The 15,308-nt window shown below is 37.0% G+C and overlaps 1 protein-coding gene across 2 annotated transcripts in view; it reads left to right on the forward strand.

The window, feature by feature from the left end:
• ADSS1 (adenylosuccinate synthase 1) overlaps nt 1-13,732 on the forward strand; it is a 31,108-nt gene extending 17,376 nt beyond the window's left edge. For both annotated transcript variants that reach the window (XM_072864569.1, XM_072864570.1), the window contains 8 exons: nt 1,129-1,236; nt 1,596-1,677; nt 2,628-2,754; nt 3,979-4,133; nt 5,326-5,450; nt 7,474-7,571; nt 8,745-8,894; nt 10,365-13,732. In XM_072864569.1, the coding sequence (XP_072720670.1) occupies nt 1,129-1,236; nt 1,596-1,677; nt 2,628-2,754; nt 3,979-4,133; nt 5,326-5,450; nt 7,474-7,571; nt 8,745-8,894; nt 10,365-10,417 (898 nt within the window). In that variant the 3' untranslated portion in view covers nt 10,418-13,732. The remainder of the gene's footprint in view (nt 1-1,128; nt 1,237-1,595; nt 1,678-2,627; nt 2,755-3,978; nt 4,134-5,325; nt 5,451-7,473; nt 7,572-8,744; nt 8,895-10,364) is intronic.
• The last annotated feature ends 1,576 nt before the right edge of the window (nt 13,733-15,308 follow it).

The raw sequence follows: 15,308 nt of genomic DNA on the forward strand, positions 1-15,308 counted from the left end.
TTAATAATTATGCAGTTTTGAAAAATCAGTGTAATTTTGGAAAACAGAAATGCGATATATCTCTAAAGAGCCTTGCTGATGTTACTAATTCTGTGACAGTTCTGCTCCTGCTTATGTTAGTGAACAAACTCTGAGGTATTACTGAAAGGGCAGGGTATGAATTCTTACATATTTCCATTTTCCAGTTCTCTGCAACATATAGAGACTTTTGAAATTCCTACCAAATCCTCAAAACCCATTTCCGTTAAAATGATGTTTCCAATCCAGTTTGATATCAGACTAGCGATGCTCTTCAGAATCAGGTCTGAAGTGTTGGCACGATTAGGTTCCACGCTTGTAATAGGTTATTGTATATTCACTTATACTTCATGGAGATATTAGTTTCTATTTTAATTTTAATCTTACACTTTAGCACAGTATGTAACTATTCATACTTCATTATTCCGGTTTCTGAAAGAACAAAGGTTTATGTGAACACTGTATTTTTCTCTCTGTTAGTCTATTAGTTTTTGATCTCATTGGACAATTTCAGCCACACTTAACATACAAATAGGGGTCTCAAAGCTATTGTATTTTAAAGTGCACATGAAAATAGGCATGTGGGTAGGGAAACAGTTTCATTTTTATCCTCATCAAGGTAAAGGCTGCAGCAACAGTTCATAGGGACAGAGATGTTATGAATAATGCCAAAGCCATAGGAAACCAGTTTGATCGCTCACAGAACTGGTTGTTGTTTACAACTATAGACAGTGCTGCAACTGTGAAAATGTGAAAATGACATTTGCTTCCTATTGTTTGTGGTAAGGAATGTAGTAATACCACAGGACGGTATAGTAACCGTTATTACTGTATAATATAAGTATATATACACATAGTTTCAACTAAGCCTCTCTCAGCCAGACTCAAGGCTTAATGCTTTACTGCATACTGTGAATATTAGCAATATTTATGCAAATTGACTGAAGCATGGAAGTTGCTATATATTTATTATTATAGAACTTTAGTCTTTTTTTATGTCTCAGATCTTCTGCCCAGTATATGGTATATTGAAGAGCTTTAACAAAATTACTTAGCATAAAACATATTTTTGCATATATTTATACATTTGGGGGGTTTCTTTTTAATTAGTATTGGCACAACAAAGAAGGGGATTGGACCAACATATTCTTCCAAAGCTGCACGAACAGGCCTTCGAATTTGTGATCTCCTTTCTGACTTTGATGAATTTTCTTCAAGGTACAACTATTTTAATTTCTAAATATTATGTTAAAGAGTGATACGTTTTGGCTGACAGATTTGCTTTTAAGGAGATGTTTTTAAATATGTGTCTGAATTTTGTATATAAATTGTCTAGAAGGAGAAGAAAACTGGAAAGAATGTCAGTATATTTCCTGTACTTCACAGAGATTCTCATAATTTAAAATATAATTTTGTACATTGGGAAATGCACTGGTTGAGGTATTGAAGTTCTGGGTATTTTCTCCCTATAGTTCTTGGTATATACTGTGTATAATATAAGTTGAGCTCTTGCCAAAGGTTCTATGAACAGTAACTCAAAGAGTGTTCTTCATAGATATGATTTCAATATTTTGCAGATTTAAAAATCTGGCACAACAATACAAGTCAATGTTTCCCTCATTGGAAATAGATATAGAAGGACAATTGAAAAAGCTAAAGGTAAGGATTTAACACTTGAAATATTTGTTCAGTTTCAGGGACAGTATAGAAGAAAACAGTAATATTTATTTTAATTTAGAAAGTAAAAATGAAGTGTACCAGAACTACTAGTTATTAAACTAATTAATTAATTTAAATGAAAAATGCATCTCTTCATTATTATAAAAACCTTTTAATAAGCAGTAGCTATGCTTTGTAATAGAATGTTCTCTTATTGTGGGCATTAAAATAATTTTTGTGAATGATTTAATTCTCCTATAATATTTTACTTTTTTGACATAAAATAACTGTTGTATTAAAGTAGCCAAGAGAACGCGAGGTGACACTTGCAGTTAGCAGTCTCCAGCCATGACTGATCTAGTCTGTCTGAGAGACTTCCATGCTTACTGAAGAATTGTTTGTGGAAGCTGTTTCAAGATCCTGGTATTACAAGAAAAATGTCTTTTTATAAATAAATCCAGAAGAGCTACTGGTAGAACACCTTTCATGAATACGTAAGAAAAGAGGATGCTAAAAAAATCTCTTGCCTTTCCCAAGTTTTGTCTGGTACTTGTTCAGAGCTGACACCCTACATTTAAAGATATTTTTTAATATTAGTGACTAGTGATTTTTTTTTTCTTTTGGAGCTTGCACTATTTCTAAGTCCCACTCTCAGTGTGTCTAGACTATAGACACACTATAATAGAGATTATATCTCTGTGAATAGAAATGGTACAGAAATTATGGTGCTCTAATGCCATAACAAGTCATGTTTTCTTATGTGAGTGGTTCAATACATTGATTTGTTTTCAATAGAATATAAGCTAATGGTTGTATTTTTCAGGTAAAACACAGTTACTGAAGCTGGCATGTTAGGGTTATCTGTATGTTTTGTGTTTCAAAAGTGAACCCAGTGTTCCCTGCTTCCAGCCATTGTCTGCGGAAGCTGACATTTCTACTCAAATTTGCAGGGATATGCTGAAAAAATAAGACCCATGGTTCGAGATGGCGTGTATTTTATGTATGAAGCTCTTCATGGCTCCCCAAAGAAGATTCTTGTTGAAGGAGCCAATGCAGCGTTACTTGATATTGACTTTGGTAAGTTAAATTCTAAACTCAGTTTAAATCCTAAGAGATTACTTTTATTTTGATTAGTTTTATTTTGATTTGTGTTTATATCAGCTTTGCAAACAGCAGGAAAGTAGAGAAACAAAATAGTCTTTCCTTTAATAGGAACACATCTCCCAAAAGTAAAGCACAGTAAGCCAGAGATTGTATCATTAACAGGATTAAGTGGTTAGGGTTTAAATATTGACTGTTACTGGAGTTTATTCCAGTGGAGTTGAAATTTCACTCCCGATATTCTTGTCTTTATTACTTCTAAATGTGTGTGCACATTGCCGTACATTCCAAGCAGCCATTGCAGTGCTGCTGAGAATTCCTCTGCAGTGGAGGGAGGATTAAACTAGTGCAGATAACCTGTAAATCTAGCTTCTTCAGTTAATCTCTGCTCTGCTCTCTTACCAAAAGCCTAATTAAACCACTTAGGTCTCCATGAAGATGAAATGAAGAACTGGAGAGATGCTCCCATCCAAAGTCACAGTGTAGAGATCATTATTAACCTCTTAAGGCTTAGCAAACTTGCTGCAGATACTCAGAGCTACTTGTGTACTCAGAGCACTGGGAATGTCAGACTGGGACCTTTACACCAGGCTCTCCGTGGATGTTGCGGAAATACTTTCTGAGATACACAGGACAGTGAAAAAAGCTTTACACAGCAGCAGCATCCTATAATAGATCCAGTGCCTAAGGGAAGTAGTATTGAGATGCTTTTAAATTTCTCCCTTGCGGGCAATCCTCAGTGAAAGTTGCAAAGGATGAATGCAGAAAAGCTTACACATTGGAACAGATCGCACATAGTGGATACCTCCTTACTTATAAGAAAGTAGTATATTTTCTTATTTGTCTGTGTGAACTTCTTGCTCACTAATAATATGCTCATACAAATTGCCAGGATAAGTCAGCTATTTGAGTGGAAAAAATCCTTCAGTTTGAGGGGTTTCTGTGGAGCTTTAGAAATCTAAATACATATTATTCACTACAGGATGAAGCAATTTGGGGAAGAACAGCTTAATTTGTCCTCTTAAAAGCAAAATGGGGACATGTAGTAAGAAAAATTTGTCCTGCTCTTTGCCTGCTATTTCAGTTTAGCTTTAAAACCAAACATACAGGAGAAAATCTCCTTTCAACTCAGAAAGGAAAATCAATCTTTGTTTCTTACAATTGCTGAAACAGGGTTGTGCTGTTGTGTTTTTCTGACAGGCACGTATCCTTTCGTGACTTCATCGAACTGCACTGTAGGTGGTGTATGCACCGGGCTTGGTGTTCCTCCCCAGCATGTCGGTGATGTGTATGGTGTGGTGAAGGCGTATACTACTCGGGTGGGAATTGGAGCCTTCCCCACTGAGCAGATTAATGTAGGTTTAATGTTACAAAATGCAATATATACAGTTGCCAAAAAAGTAAGGTCAATGGAATGGGGTAAGGGTATACCAACGATAAATAAGCACCATAATAATAATGCCAAGCAATTGCGCTCACGAAGAGAGGAGAATTACATTATAAACTTAAGGTATTTTCCTTCAGAGGAGAAAAACACGAGTGTGATGATGTTATATTACAGTGACCCCACTTCTGTTGTAATGAATGATCTGAAAACAAATTTCATAATTTTGTGTAATACTATTAGGTGCATCTCAGTGGCAAGAGTTTGTTGTAGACTAGAACTGTCAGTGCATCACAGGAAAGCTTAAATTGCAAGATACAACTTCTGTGCTTAACAGCCTGTGTTCTGAGTGATTTATAGAATAAATGTGGTGTGTGCATCAGCCAGTCATGCACAAGCTGATCAATAAAAAGAAGGGGAGAGATTTTGATTCTTTTAAACTGTCTATTGTATTTTCATTATCAAGAAACTAGAAAGCTCCGAGTATTGATTATGAGCTGTGCACACAGCAATCTCTAGGTCAGTGATCTGAATCTAATTTAAGGATTTAGTCACTAAAATCCTTTCTCTAATGACTCAAATGAATTGGTGATATCCTTTAGTTTTATGAATCATGAGCATGAAGTTTCTTTCTTCTTCATTTTTAACACATTATAAACACTACCAGCCCGAAGAGAACAGTTGGCAGTTTCATACTGTGGTAGAACCTAGGAGCCCTAGGCACAGTCAAGGAATCTTTTGACCTAGGCATTGTACAAGCATTGATCTTGTCCCAAGCATTTACAATCTTGCCCCAAAAACAGTAGATGCCAAAAGACCAGATGAAGAAAGTAAATGCAAACAAAATTAAAAACAGGGCTGAATTGTCAAGGAAGTCTTCCCATGAGATGAAGAAGGAAGAAAAGTGTCTCCTTGGAACATTAAATAGTCACATTAAATAAGTATTTTGGAAATGCTAGTGATTGAAATACAACAATCCTGTGCATGAGGGGCTTTATTCTCCGCCTTAGTCCCCTTGTAATAAAACTTAATATATTTTTTCTTTTTTTCCTACCAAAAAAACTTGGAATTGTACAACTATATTTTTCTTGCTATTTGTCTATATTTGTTTTCCTGCTATTTTTCAGTGAAATACCATCAGCATTCTTTCTGTCTTCTTTTAGGAAATTGGAGATCTTTTACAGTCCCGTGGCCACGAATGGGGAGTAACTACAGGCAGAAAGAGACGCTGTGGCTGGTTAGATCTTGTCATTTTGAAATATGCTCATATGATCAACGGATTCACTGCGTAAGCATCACAGATTTTGCGCTACATTTGGAAGTGATAATTTTGTGCTTCGCAGAATAAATATGTAGGTAACGTTAATATAAGTCCAGTAAAGTGTTACATTTTAAGCAATAAAATAATTCACAATGGGCAACTGAGAATTGTCTTAATGCTAATATTAATCTAATTCCTTTGACTTTTTTTTTTTCAAATCAAGTGATCTTACAACATCATAGCAGTGATTTTTTTCATGTATGTTTTCATTTTGCTTACATCAGATGGCCAAGTAGATTGGATCTATATATCCATTTTCTAACAGTTTGCTCTAGCATTCTTGATCCAGTGCTTTCATACTGACTTACGTCATGATCTAAAACCCGCTGGTTTTGAGCTTTGGTTGACTCTAGTGGATCATACTTGTAGGACCAATTCTGCATCATTTGGAACCACTACCTCTTGAAGTGAAATAAGGGGAATGACACAAAGTGTACAGCAACTGGCACAGCTTTCATTCCAGTCCCAACAGGTTCATTTATTTACAAAGATGTAGTCTAATATTTTATTATAAATTCTGCTTTTAATGGGCTGAGCTTTATTTTCTTTGGGACTGAGAAACTTACTTGATTGGTAAATTATTTTACAATTCAAAATATATATTAAATCGACATTTTAAAAGAAAAGTGGCTGTTTAAAGGAACTGTTCAAGATCATAATGCCATCAAGCTAGCTTATGTCTAATGCTAAAATGCTAGTAACTGTAACAAGTCATTAATTTATAACTAATTACCAATCTGTATTTTCAGAAAAAGTTGCAAAAGTTTCATCACAGTTTTGTTCATATAAAGTGTAGACTTCCTCATGCATTCAGGCAAACTTGTTCATATATGCAAACACATGACCCCAGGCATTTTAATATCTTGTAAACTGAGACTTAACTTAATATAGTTTATGCTACTAATATTACAAAGGAACAATGATCTTTGTTCATTAATTTACCAGAAGGGGTTTTTAATTTTTTTTTTTACTTGGATTTATATTTTGCTTTAACTTAGACGGTTCTACTTTATGTGGAAATAGTATTAGGAAGGCGTTATGTTTCCTTCCATTTCAGTTCTATACAATTACTGCACTTCTATCAACAAAACTATGTCATCTCTGGTAACTGTGACAGTTAAAAAACATGGGGAGATAAAAACTTAAAAAAAGTTGAAGAACTGGCTCTATGCTCCTTCTTTCCCAAAAGGTCTTTTAATTTAATCATTGCATTAATCATATACTTACTGAGCATATAGCATGGACTATTATGTACATACCTGTCTAAGTCCTTAGCTACTCATATGTTTACCAAGCAAGGTCTGGCATATTGTTTCTAGAGAATTTGACTAGTTTTAAAATGTAGTTTTATTCTGATCAGTGAATGCTACGGTGTCTTCTTGAGATTCCATTTTTGTGTTCCATTGTGTTCATTCAAAAGATTAAAAAGGTTCATTAAACTGACAACCCTGACAGCACAGCCCGGGCACTGAAAGTCAGGCTGGGATCTTTCCTACTGAACTGTATACATGATTTTAGTAGCCAGATTATGCTTGTGAAGTCTGTTTTAAAAGTGTAATTTAGTAAATAAGTCTGTCCTACAGTTGTTGTGAATCAGTAGGAATAACAGAAATAATCAGTAGTAGTGACATAAAGTGACATGCCGTCATACACACCCAAGCCAAGTCCAGTCGTGCCACTTTACATAGTCAGCTTGCATTTTCACGTGCTGAACGGAATGCTGTGCACCTGTATGAGCAGCCAAGCATTTGGAAATGTGTCTTAGTAACTCAGTCATGTGTTCACCCGAGAGGTGTGAATTCAATTAACAATGTTCATAGTTTAATACGTTCATAGTTTAATATTTGTGTATTTCTGCTTGCTGGGTTGCCTGAGCTGGATTTGTGAATACAAAACTAGAGGGAAAAAAAAAAAAAAAAAAAGACAGGTGGAAAGTATTAAAGAGGAGATTCATCATGTGTGTAACCCTAACCAATGTTTTTCTGTACAGTTTGGCATTAACAAAACTGGATATTCTGGATGTCCTTGATGAGATTAAAATTGGTGTTGCTTACAAATTGGGTGGAAAAAGAATTCCATATTTTCCAGGTATGCTGTTAAATAACTGTGTTCATTTTTCTCTTTCCTGCCTATTGAGTCCTACCTGTTGGGAAAGACTGTTTGCTTTTTAAAATCAGGCTTGATTTCTTTTTTTCTAGACCTTCTGTAGAAATTTGCAGAACTGAGGTATCAGGATAAAGACTACTGTATCAGTATATTAGCATTTTCTAGTCACCTTGTGTCTGTATGTATGATGACAAGAAGTTCAGAGCAAATAAAATCTTGTGTTAGGGCCTCTATGTCTTGTCCCATTAGATTTTTTTATTGACAACACAAGGGATCTGAAAGTCAGCAAGATTCAAGTCAGTGACTGTGGTATAGCCTTTGGCAATAGCCTTTAATGAAGTAAGGTAAAAATAAAATCAGTGCCTAAGCTGTGCAAAAACGAGATGGATACAAGCAGAATAAAGGTGCTTATGAGCTACCATCATGTAACTGTAATTAACAGCAACAACATTGTGGTTAACAAAAGTATACGTTGCCTCATGAATATGCTTCCTGTTAAAATTTTTAAGATATAAGAATATGTAATTTTCGTACATTAATGATGTTTTCAAGATACCTGTAACAGTTTATGCAAGATGAGGGGTTTGTTCTGTTGAGATGGGGGATTCTGGAGGCAAGGGGAGGGCTGGCAGCAGGCAGTTTTCCCACCACTGATGGCAGTTCCTGGCTGTGGACAGCAGCACAGTGAGAATTCCAGTGGGGAAAGGCTTGCAGATATTTAAGTTTTTAGCAAGCCTGATTTAACCCTGTTCCATGAAGGTAAAAATTTTTGAGAAAGTCGTGCCTTGTCTACAGGAGGATTTCTATTTTATTATGTGCAAATCTGAACCAAAAAGTGGAACTACTGTAAATGTCAAATAATTTGTTTCCTTAAAAATACTACTGTAGTCTTCTGACAACATAGAGTGCATCCTAAGGTTTTGACAAGAGGAAACTGGATTACTGGATCCTCTTGAGTCAGAGTTATCTTCCTAAGTAACAGAAATTAATTTAAATTAAGAATAAATGAATTAACCAACCGGTAGAAATACTGGGGAGGGGTTATTTATCAGATTTTAAATGTTGTCAAAAGACTTTGTTGGTCAAGAACCATGGGTCTGTTCTTTTAAGGTGGAGCAGCTAAAATCAACAGTGATAAAAATTGTTCTCCCACAGCTAATCAGGAGATACTACAGAAGGTGGAAGTAGAGTATGAAACAATGCCTGGGTGGAAGACCGACACAACTGGTGCACGAAAATGGGAGGACCTCCCACCCAAGGCCCAGAATTACATCCGCTGCGTGGAGAACCATGTTGGAGTGCCAGGTAAATCTTTCTGTAGATGCACATAGGAGGATGCCACAGCAGACAGGAGCAGCTCTGTAAAAGTGCTCCGTTCGTTAGTCAGGGAGTGCCTTGATTTGGGCAGGAGGCAATGGAAGTACCTGTGGTTGGGCTGACAATGGTAAATGACAGCTTGCCAAGAAGCAGCAAAGGGGGTGGTGTTCTGCGGCAGGTCTGCAGAGAGCTCCAAGCTGCTGCTGACAAGGATTTAACCAGAGGAAAGATAAATGTGTATTGTTCTTGGCAAACTGCTGCCTTCTGTCAGTGAAAACTTAGGGATCTCTGCACCATGCTTCAGTGCATAGTTAGTCTAATGTCTTCCCTTTACTAACCTCTTCCTTTCACTTTACTTCCTGCACTGCATCCCTGTTTGAACATAGACTTCTCTTTCTTTTTTTTCCCCCTTCTTTTTTTTCCTCTCTTCCATACTTACCCATATCAGGAGATGTGTTGCATAACACATACAAGATTGTTTAGCCCAATTCTGCCCTTTGGAAAAATGAGAATCTTAACGTGATCGGTCTCCAAAGGTTAAGCCATCCAGTTTTTTTCAAATCTAATTGCTAGAGCTCTAGAGATGCCAAGAGCTAGGTGGAGCATAAATGGTGGAGTTTGAAAGGGAATTTCCACAGTAGCAAACTTAGAAAGCTGGCATGTGTGCTTTTGTTTTCCATAAAGCACCTCAAAGGTCACATTTGGGGAGTGTGAGCTAGTTGCAACTGTGGCAATTCCAGTATTGTTCATGGATTAGGAAGCATCTGATAGCAAAGCCTGAAACTCAGTGGATGGCTCGTGTGTGGTCATGGACACAGGTGTGGGCGATGGGATATGTAAATAAAGCTCCCCTTACTTTATTTCTCTGGTTCTCAGTGTGAAGCCAGGGTGCCTTGGTGGGTTTGATGGCTAAAGGAGACCTACCTACAGTCAGTTCTATAGTATCTGTGGGCATTAAAAACTGCAGTGGAACAATTATAGGATGGTATTTGGGGTGGCTGCTCACATTGGATAACATTTTTAGTTGCAGCCTTACATTTAACAATACGGTAGCATATGTGCATCACTATCTCCTGGTCCGCATCAAGAAAATTTCACAGTCTGTCAGAGCTCTCGCTTCCTCTCTGCAGGGATTTAGCTAGACATCCTATCACTCAAGACAATGATAGTTACACCTGCAACAAACATGCCTGGCCTTCTGTTAGGCCTTCCATCTGCAATGCTTTGTGTTTATGGTATAAATATTTCATGCTTTCAAACTTCAGTATCTTGCACTTCTAGTCCGGTAATACAGCAGGAGTAAAGTGATTTTTGACAGTAAAACTTCCTAGCATTGTGTTTCAGCACAAAGTTGTCTAGTTTATAGTGAAGCGTGATGGAAGGTGAAAATTATTCCAATTCATTGATTATAATATTTACTCTCAGTAGTTGTTCTAATAGATGTGTTTTTCTCCCTAGTTAAATGGGTCGGAGTTGGAAAATCAAGAGAGTCGATGATCCAGCTATTCTAAACAAATGAAGAACTTCAGTGATGAGAAGCACAATTTAGCATTCATCTGTTCCTTACTGCTTCCTCTTTAAATGGAGATGCTATTTAAAACCAACATGTTCTTCTAGGAATTGAATAGAAAAAAAACATATATTCTGTATTGTAACATTTTATTTATCCTTAAGTTCTCAGTAAATTCAGTGTAAAATCTCCTTGGTGGTCATCATAAAAAAAAAAATTAAAAAAGTATTCTTACCAAAATAAGGAAAAAATTTTTAAAAAAATTTGAGCCATGTTACTATTTGAAAGTATTTTACATCCATATAGAGTTAATTCTTCTTGCTGAAACCAGTATTAAGCCTTTTCCAGTAGTTACTGGGTAACTTTAGAATTGTGACGCTTGGATTTGTTCTTCAACTTCAAATGTTAAAATGTCTATGTATCTGGGTTGGCAGTAATAAGACAGATACCGTGTACTTAAATTGGTTGGATTATACAGATTTTCAGTTTCTGAAATACAGTGAAGTTAGGTAGGTATTTTTGACTGCACAAAGCAAAGCAAACACAATTATCTATAATTTTTATATAATTATTTTTTAATAGCCCACTAAAATGAATGGAGAGCAGCTCAAGCATTTTTATGACAGAGCCTATTCTAGTAACTGAGATGACATCTGTAGAGGGGCCAAACTGCAGAAAGTTGACCTGTCTAGTAATTCTTTCAAATGTCCTGTGTACTAACAGACAATCCCTGTGGAGACTGTCAGATGTGCAGTCTTTATTTTATGCAGTAGGGAAGGAGTGAGTGAAGGTGGAAGAGAGACCTCAGGGTGCAAAACACACGGGGAGAGTGGAGCCAAGACAGCACGCTGTGTTTTCTCAGTGAACCTGAGACATTTCTTCCTGCTAATGCAGCGATTGTAATTTCCAAAGTTTTACTGTAGTTATCTGAGGAACTTGGGACTTGCAGCTCTGTAAGGCACGCTTGCTTCCACAGCTCCTAGGTTTCCAAGAATAAATCAACGCATGACTTAATGGTGACTGTTGCAATATTTACACCCCTCACACATTTTGACCTTCCTCAGCAAAATGTAATGCCTATTTATAGAAGGGGATGACATGTGGCTGCCAGGGTTGGGACGTGTAGAAGCCGTGGAGAGGTCCCAGAATCTTCAAGAATACACTTGGATTTCTTTGTGGATCTTCTAATTTGTAACGGCTATACTTCAAGAGCTCTCAAAAAGAGGCCTACCTCTTGTAGAGGAAAAAGAATACACTAGAAACGGAGTTATTCCCTAACTGCGGAATTTTCCAAGTAAATGTTCCTTTTCTATATATGTCTTGGAGAGCTATAACAATATTTTTGTATCATTCCCAGGGGCTGTGGAAATGGCATCACGACCCCGGTAATGCCATTATGTAGTGTGTGAAAATATCCCTTTTCTGAGATGATAACTCCAAGGATACAAAACAATGGCATTCTTTGCATCAGAGATGGGGAAGAAGAAAAACCTGTCTGGAGTATCTGGTGTCATACTCATCCCCTTTGTCTTTTCTCGCTCAATATTAAATAATGGTTAATGTTCAAACCCATTTGTGTCAAGAAGCAATTACAAAAGTACCAGTACAAGCACATCGCAAGCAAGCACTAAATTTAACTGTTTATGGTTGTATTGCTGCTTGTAGGGCAGAACTCTGACACCCTCCAGCTGCAGTGCAGTCTCTTCGTACCCCAGTTCATCACAGACTGGGGCTTTATGCCACAATCAAATACTTTTTATCTCTTTAAAAAAAAAAAAAAGAGCCCAAAGCCATGAATCCTTAATTCAGCTACAACTCCTTTTTCAATCTTTGACAAGTTGTTTAATCTCCTTGCTACTTTTTTGCAATCTGTAAAATGGCCATTAGGAATACTGCCTCACCTCTTTTGAACTGTTTTTTGGAGGTTGGTGGGTCAAGCCCTGCAATCCTTGCTCTGACATTGATGAGGAAGATCTCCCTGTCAGATTTATGGGTGTTCTAACGAAAGAGCGATGAGATTTCTGACCTTATTTAATGTTTGCAAAGCACTTCTGAAAGGTGCTTGGTAAGTGCTAATTATTACAAGCACTGTGAAATGTGCCTCACTTATATGAGGTCATTTAAGCATAAAGATGCTTGGAGATGCAGTAATTAAGTTTTGTTTTCACATGGCTTAACCTTGTGACATTTGCCTACTGGATGATCTAGACCTGTTCCTTTTCTTGGCCTCATCTTCATCAGTGCATTTGTGTTAGGAGATTGCCACTATATTTAAGCTTTCATTGATTTATAGGCAAAGTCCACAATGACTAACAGGCCCCTTGGTGTGCTGAATAACTGGCTTAAATGATCAACTCTAAATGAAGTATTTGACATATTGAAAAAATTAGGTTTTATAGTTTAATTTTCACAGGATTACTTCTTCTTTTCACCTAATCTTTTTATTTTCCATTAAGTATTTTTTCCATTAAGTCTCCAGTAGATCCACATTGCCTGTCTTTGCATTCAAGGGTTCATCAGAGACCCAGTGATGTTGTCAATGGGCATGATGTAATAGGCAATTATCCCGTGACTTACTCTGTTACTGTAAAAATAATATCAGGCATTTCATTTCATTTCATAGCATGGATTTTTTAAATGAAAGATCTACTCCTATTGAATTTCATATGTGTTGTCATAGAGTTAAATGTGAGTAAGGTCAGGCCTTTATCAAAAAGCTCTTTAATCTACTGAGTGACACAATGCTTAATAAGAACATTTTCATGTGAATTTGCTTTCATTTTGGCTGTTTCCCTTGTGTATTATTTTGTATTGTTTGGAATTTCATTTTAATAACAATCACTGTGATGAATTTATTTTCTTTTTTCTCCCCAGCCAAATGCAATAATAATGACTAAAACTGGTTGATGCATCATCCTGTTAGGTATCTGGATGGAAGAATAAGGGTAAACGTCTACCAAAATGGCAGAATTTGTGGTAAAGATTATAGTTTTTTAAAAGTAGCAATTACTGATTCACTCAGGCACATTAATGTATTTGACATGTTTTCTCACACTTACCCTTACAATATGGCCTTCATAGTCAGGTCTATGCTTCCTAACACACGCAGTATAGGATATTGACGCTTTTGTAATTTTTAATTTGGCTATATATGGTCTTACAGTTCTGGCATAATGCACTTTATAAAAGGAAAGAAAATTAAGCATTTCCATAGTAATGTACAACTATATTTACACCTTATGCAGATTTTTTCAGATGAATTTTGGATCCACACCTGTTTATTTTGTCCTGAAAGACATATTAAAACCAATTTAAAGTAACAGTGCTTGGTCTCTATTTCTCTATTCTTTTTTTAACACAATACATAGACGTCATACAAAGTTATGATTCTCAGCGTTTGGCCTTTTTTTTTTACATATTCTATAAACTTCGTCACACTTTCCCATTTACAAACTGAGCAGGGATCCATGTGTACCACCGGGGATTCATGGTTAGTCATCTCTAGTTAGCTCACCTGAGTGAACAGTGATTGTATGAAGAAAAAAAAACATTTCCTAATTGATGCAAAAATTTTCTTGCTGTACCAGCTGTCTCAGAGCAACTGATTTGAATTCATATAGCTCTTTATCAACAGCACTGTGCTAGAAAGGAAAGGTAGATACTGTCTCAGATAACATAATTATCACCTCTAAAATGTGGGAGGGCTTCAGACAAGTACTGTTAGGGCCTTCAGAAGCCTTTATAGAAATCACTCTCTCATCCGTTTTAGAAGTCGCCTGGAACAGCAGGTGAGTCACCTGTCCGGTAAACAGCAGCAGGTTAGTACACAGTTCAGGGCAATGTCTGAGAGCTGTATGAGAACTGCTCTGCTAATTAATGTTTATTCATTTTCTTCACATCAGTTACATATAACGGTCTTTGGTAGCCGAAGCATCTGAAGCAGTTTCATCTAACTCCATGTGATGCTGGCAATGCCCAAGGCAAAAAAAAAACCCCAAAACTAAAAAAGCTGAGGGAGTCTCTCTTTGCTGGGAAGAAAAATTACCCACTGGGAAAAAACTGTTTTTTTACTGGTCCATCTGTTGTCTGTCAGCTGGAGAGCTGAGTCTTAAGACTGTCTATCTTGTTTCCTCCCTCCCCAGCACCGGTAAAAATGGGAACAACAACCATCTTGTCTCTGGAGAGCTGCAATTAATAGATGACTCTCCTGCTCCTGTCCTCTTCTAGTAATACTTTACATGGGGTCAAGCTCTAACCCACTCCTTATTGCTTGTGGAAGTGGCCCAGCTTCCTTTACAGTAACTTCTCCTATCCATCGGAGAGCTGGTTTCAAGTGCTGGATGTTTGCAAAAAGGATGAGCTGACATCACCCTTTTAACTAGGCAGCAGGCAGGAATAGAAAATCCAGCTCCAACCATCTGATCTTTAGAAGGAGTCCCTGTTTCTGATACAGGCACAATATCAGGGGAGTAGCCTGTGGATTTGTTGGCTACTAATTTGAGTTTGTTAGTGCTGGTTTCATGCCTTTATTAGATCTGTGTTGCCAATGAAAATAGGGTGCCTGAGGTGTGGAGCCTGCTCGACCGTCACAGCACTGCGTGGGATTGATGGTGTGTGCGAACTGGTGGTGTACAGCCTGCTTCAGGGAGGTAAGAAAACGGGTTCTTTCCTTCCCAAATCACAGGTCCATCACAAAGGAGCTTTGGTAAGGAACACCTTTTATTCTTGGATGGGGCTGGCTGAACCTTATATATTGCTCAAATTTAAAGTAAAAAATTATCCATTGTAGATGTCAGCCATAGAGTGAGGCATTAAAGAAGTCAAGTCTAAATAAGGATTTCAAGATTTTGCCTTTTAATCTCTTATAAACTTACAGGAAATTAGTTGTTCTA

The sequence above is a fragment of the Ciconia boyciana genome, chromosome 6, assembly GCF_034638445.1.
Source record: "Ciconia boyciana chromosome 6, ASM3463844v1, whole genome shotgun sequence".
Lineage (NCBI taxonomy): Eukaryota > Metazoa > Chordata > Aves > Ciconiiformes > Ciconiidae > Ciconia > Ciconia boyciana.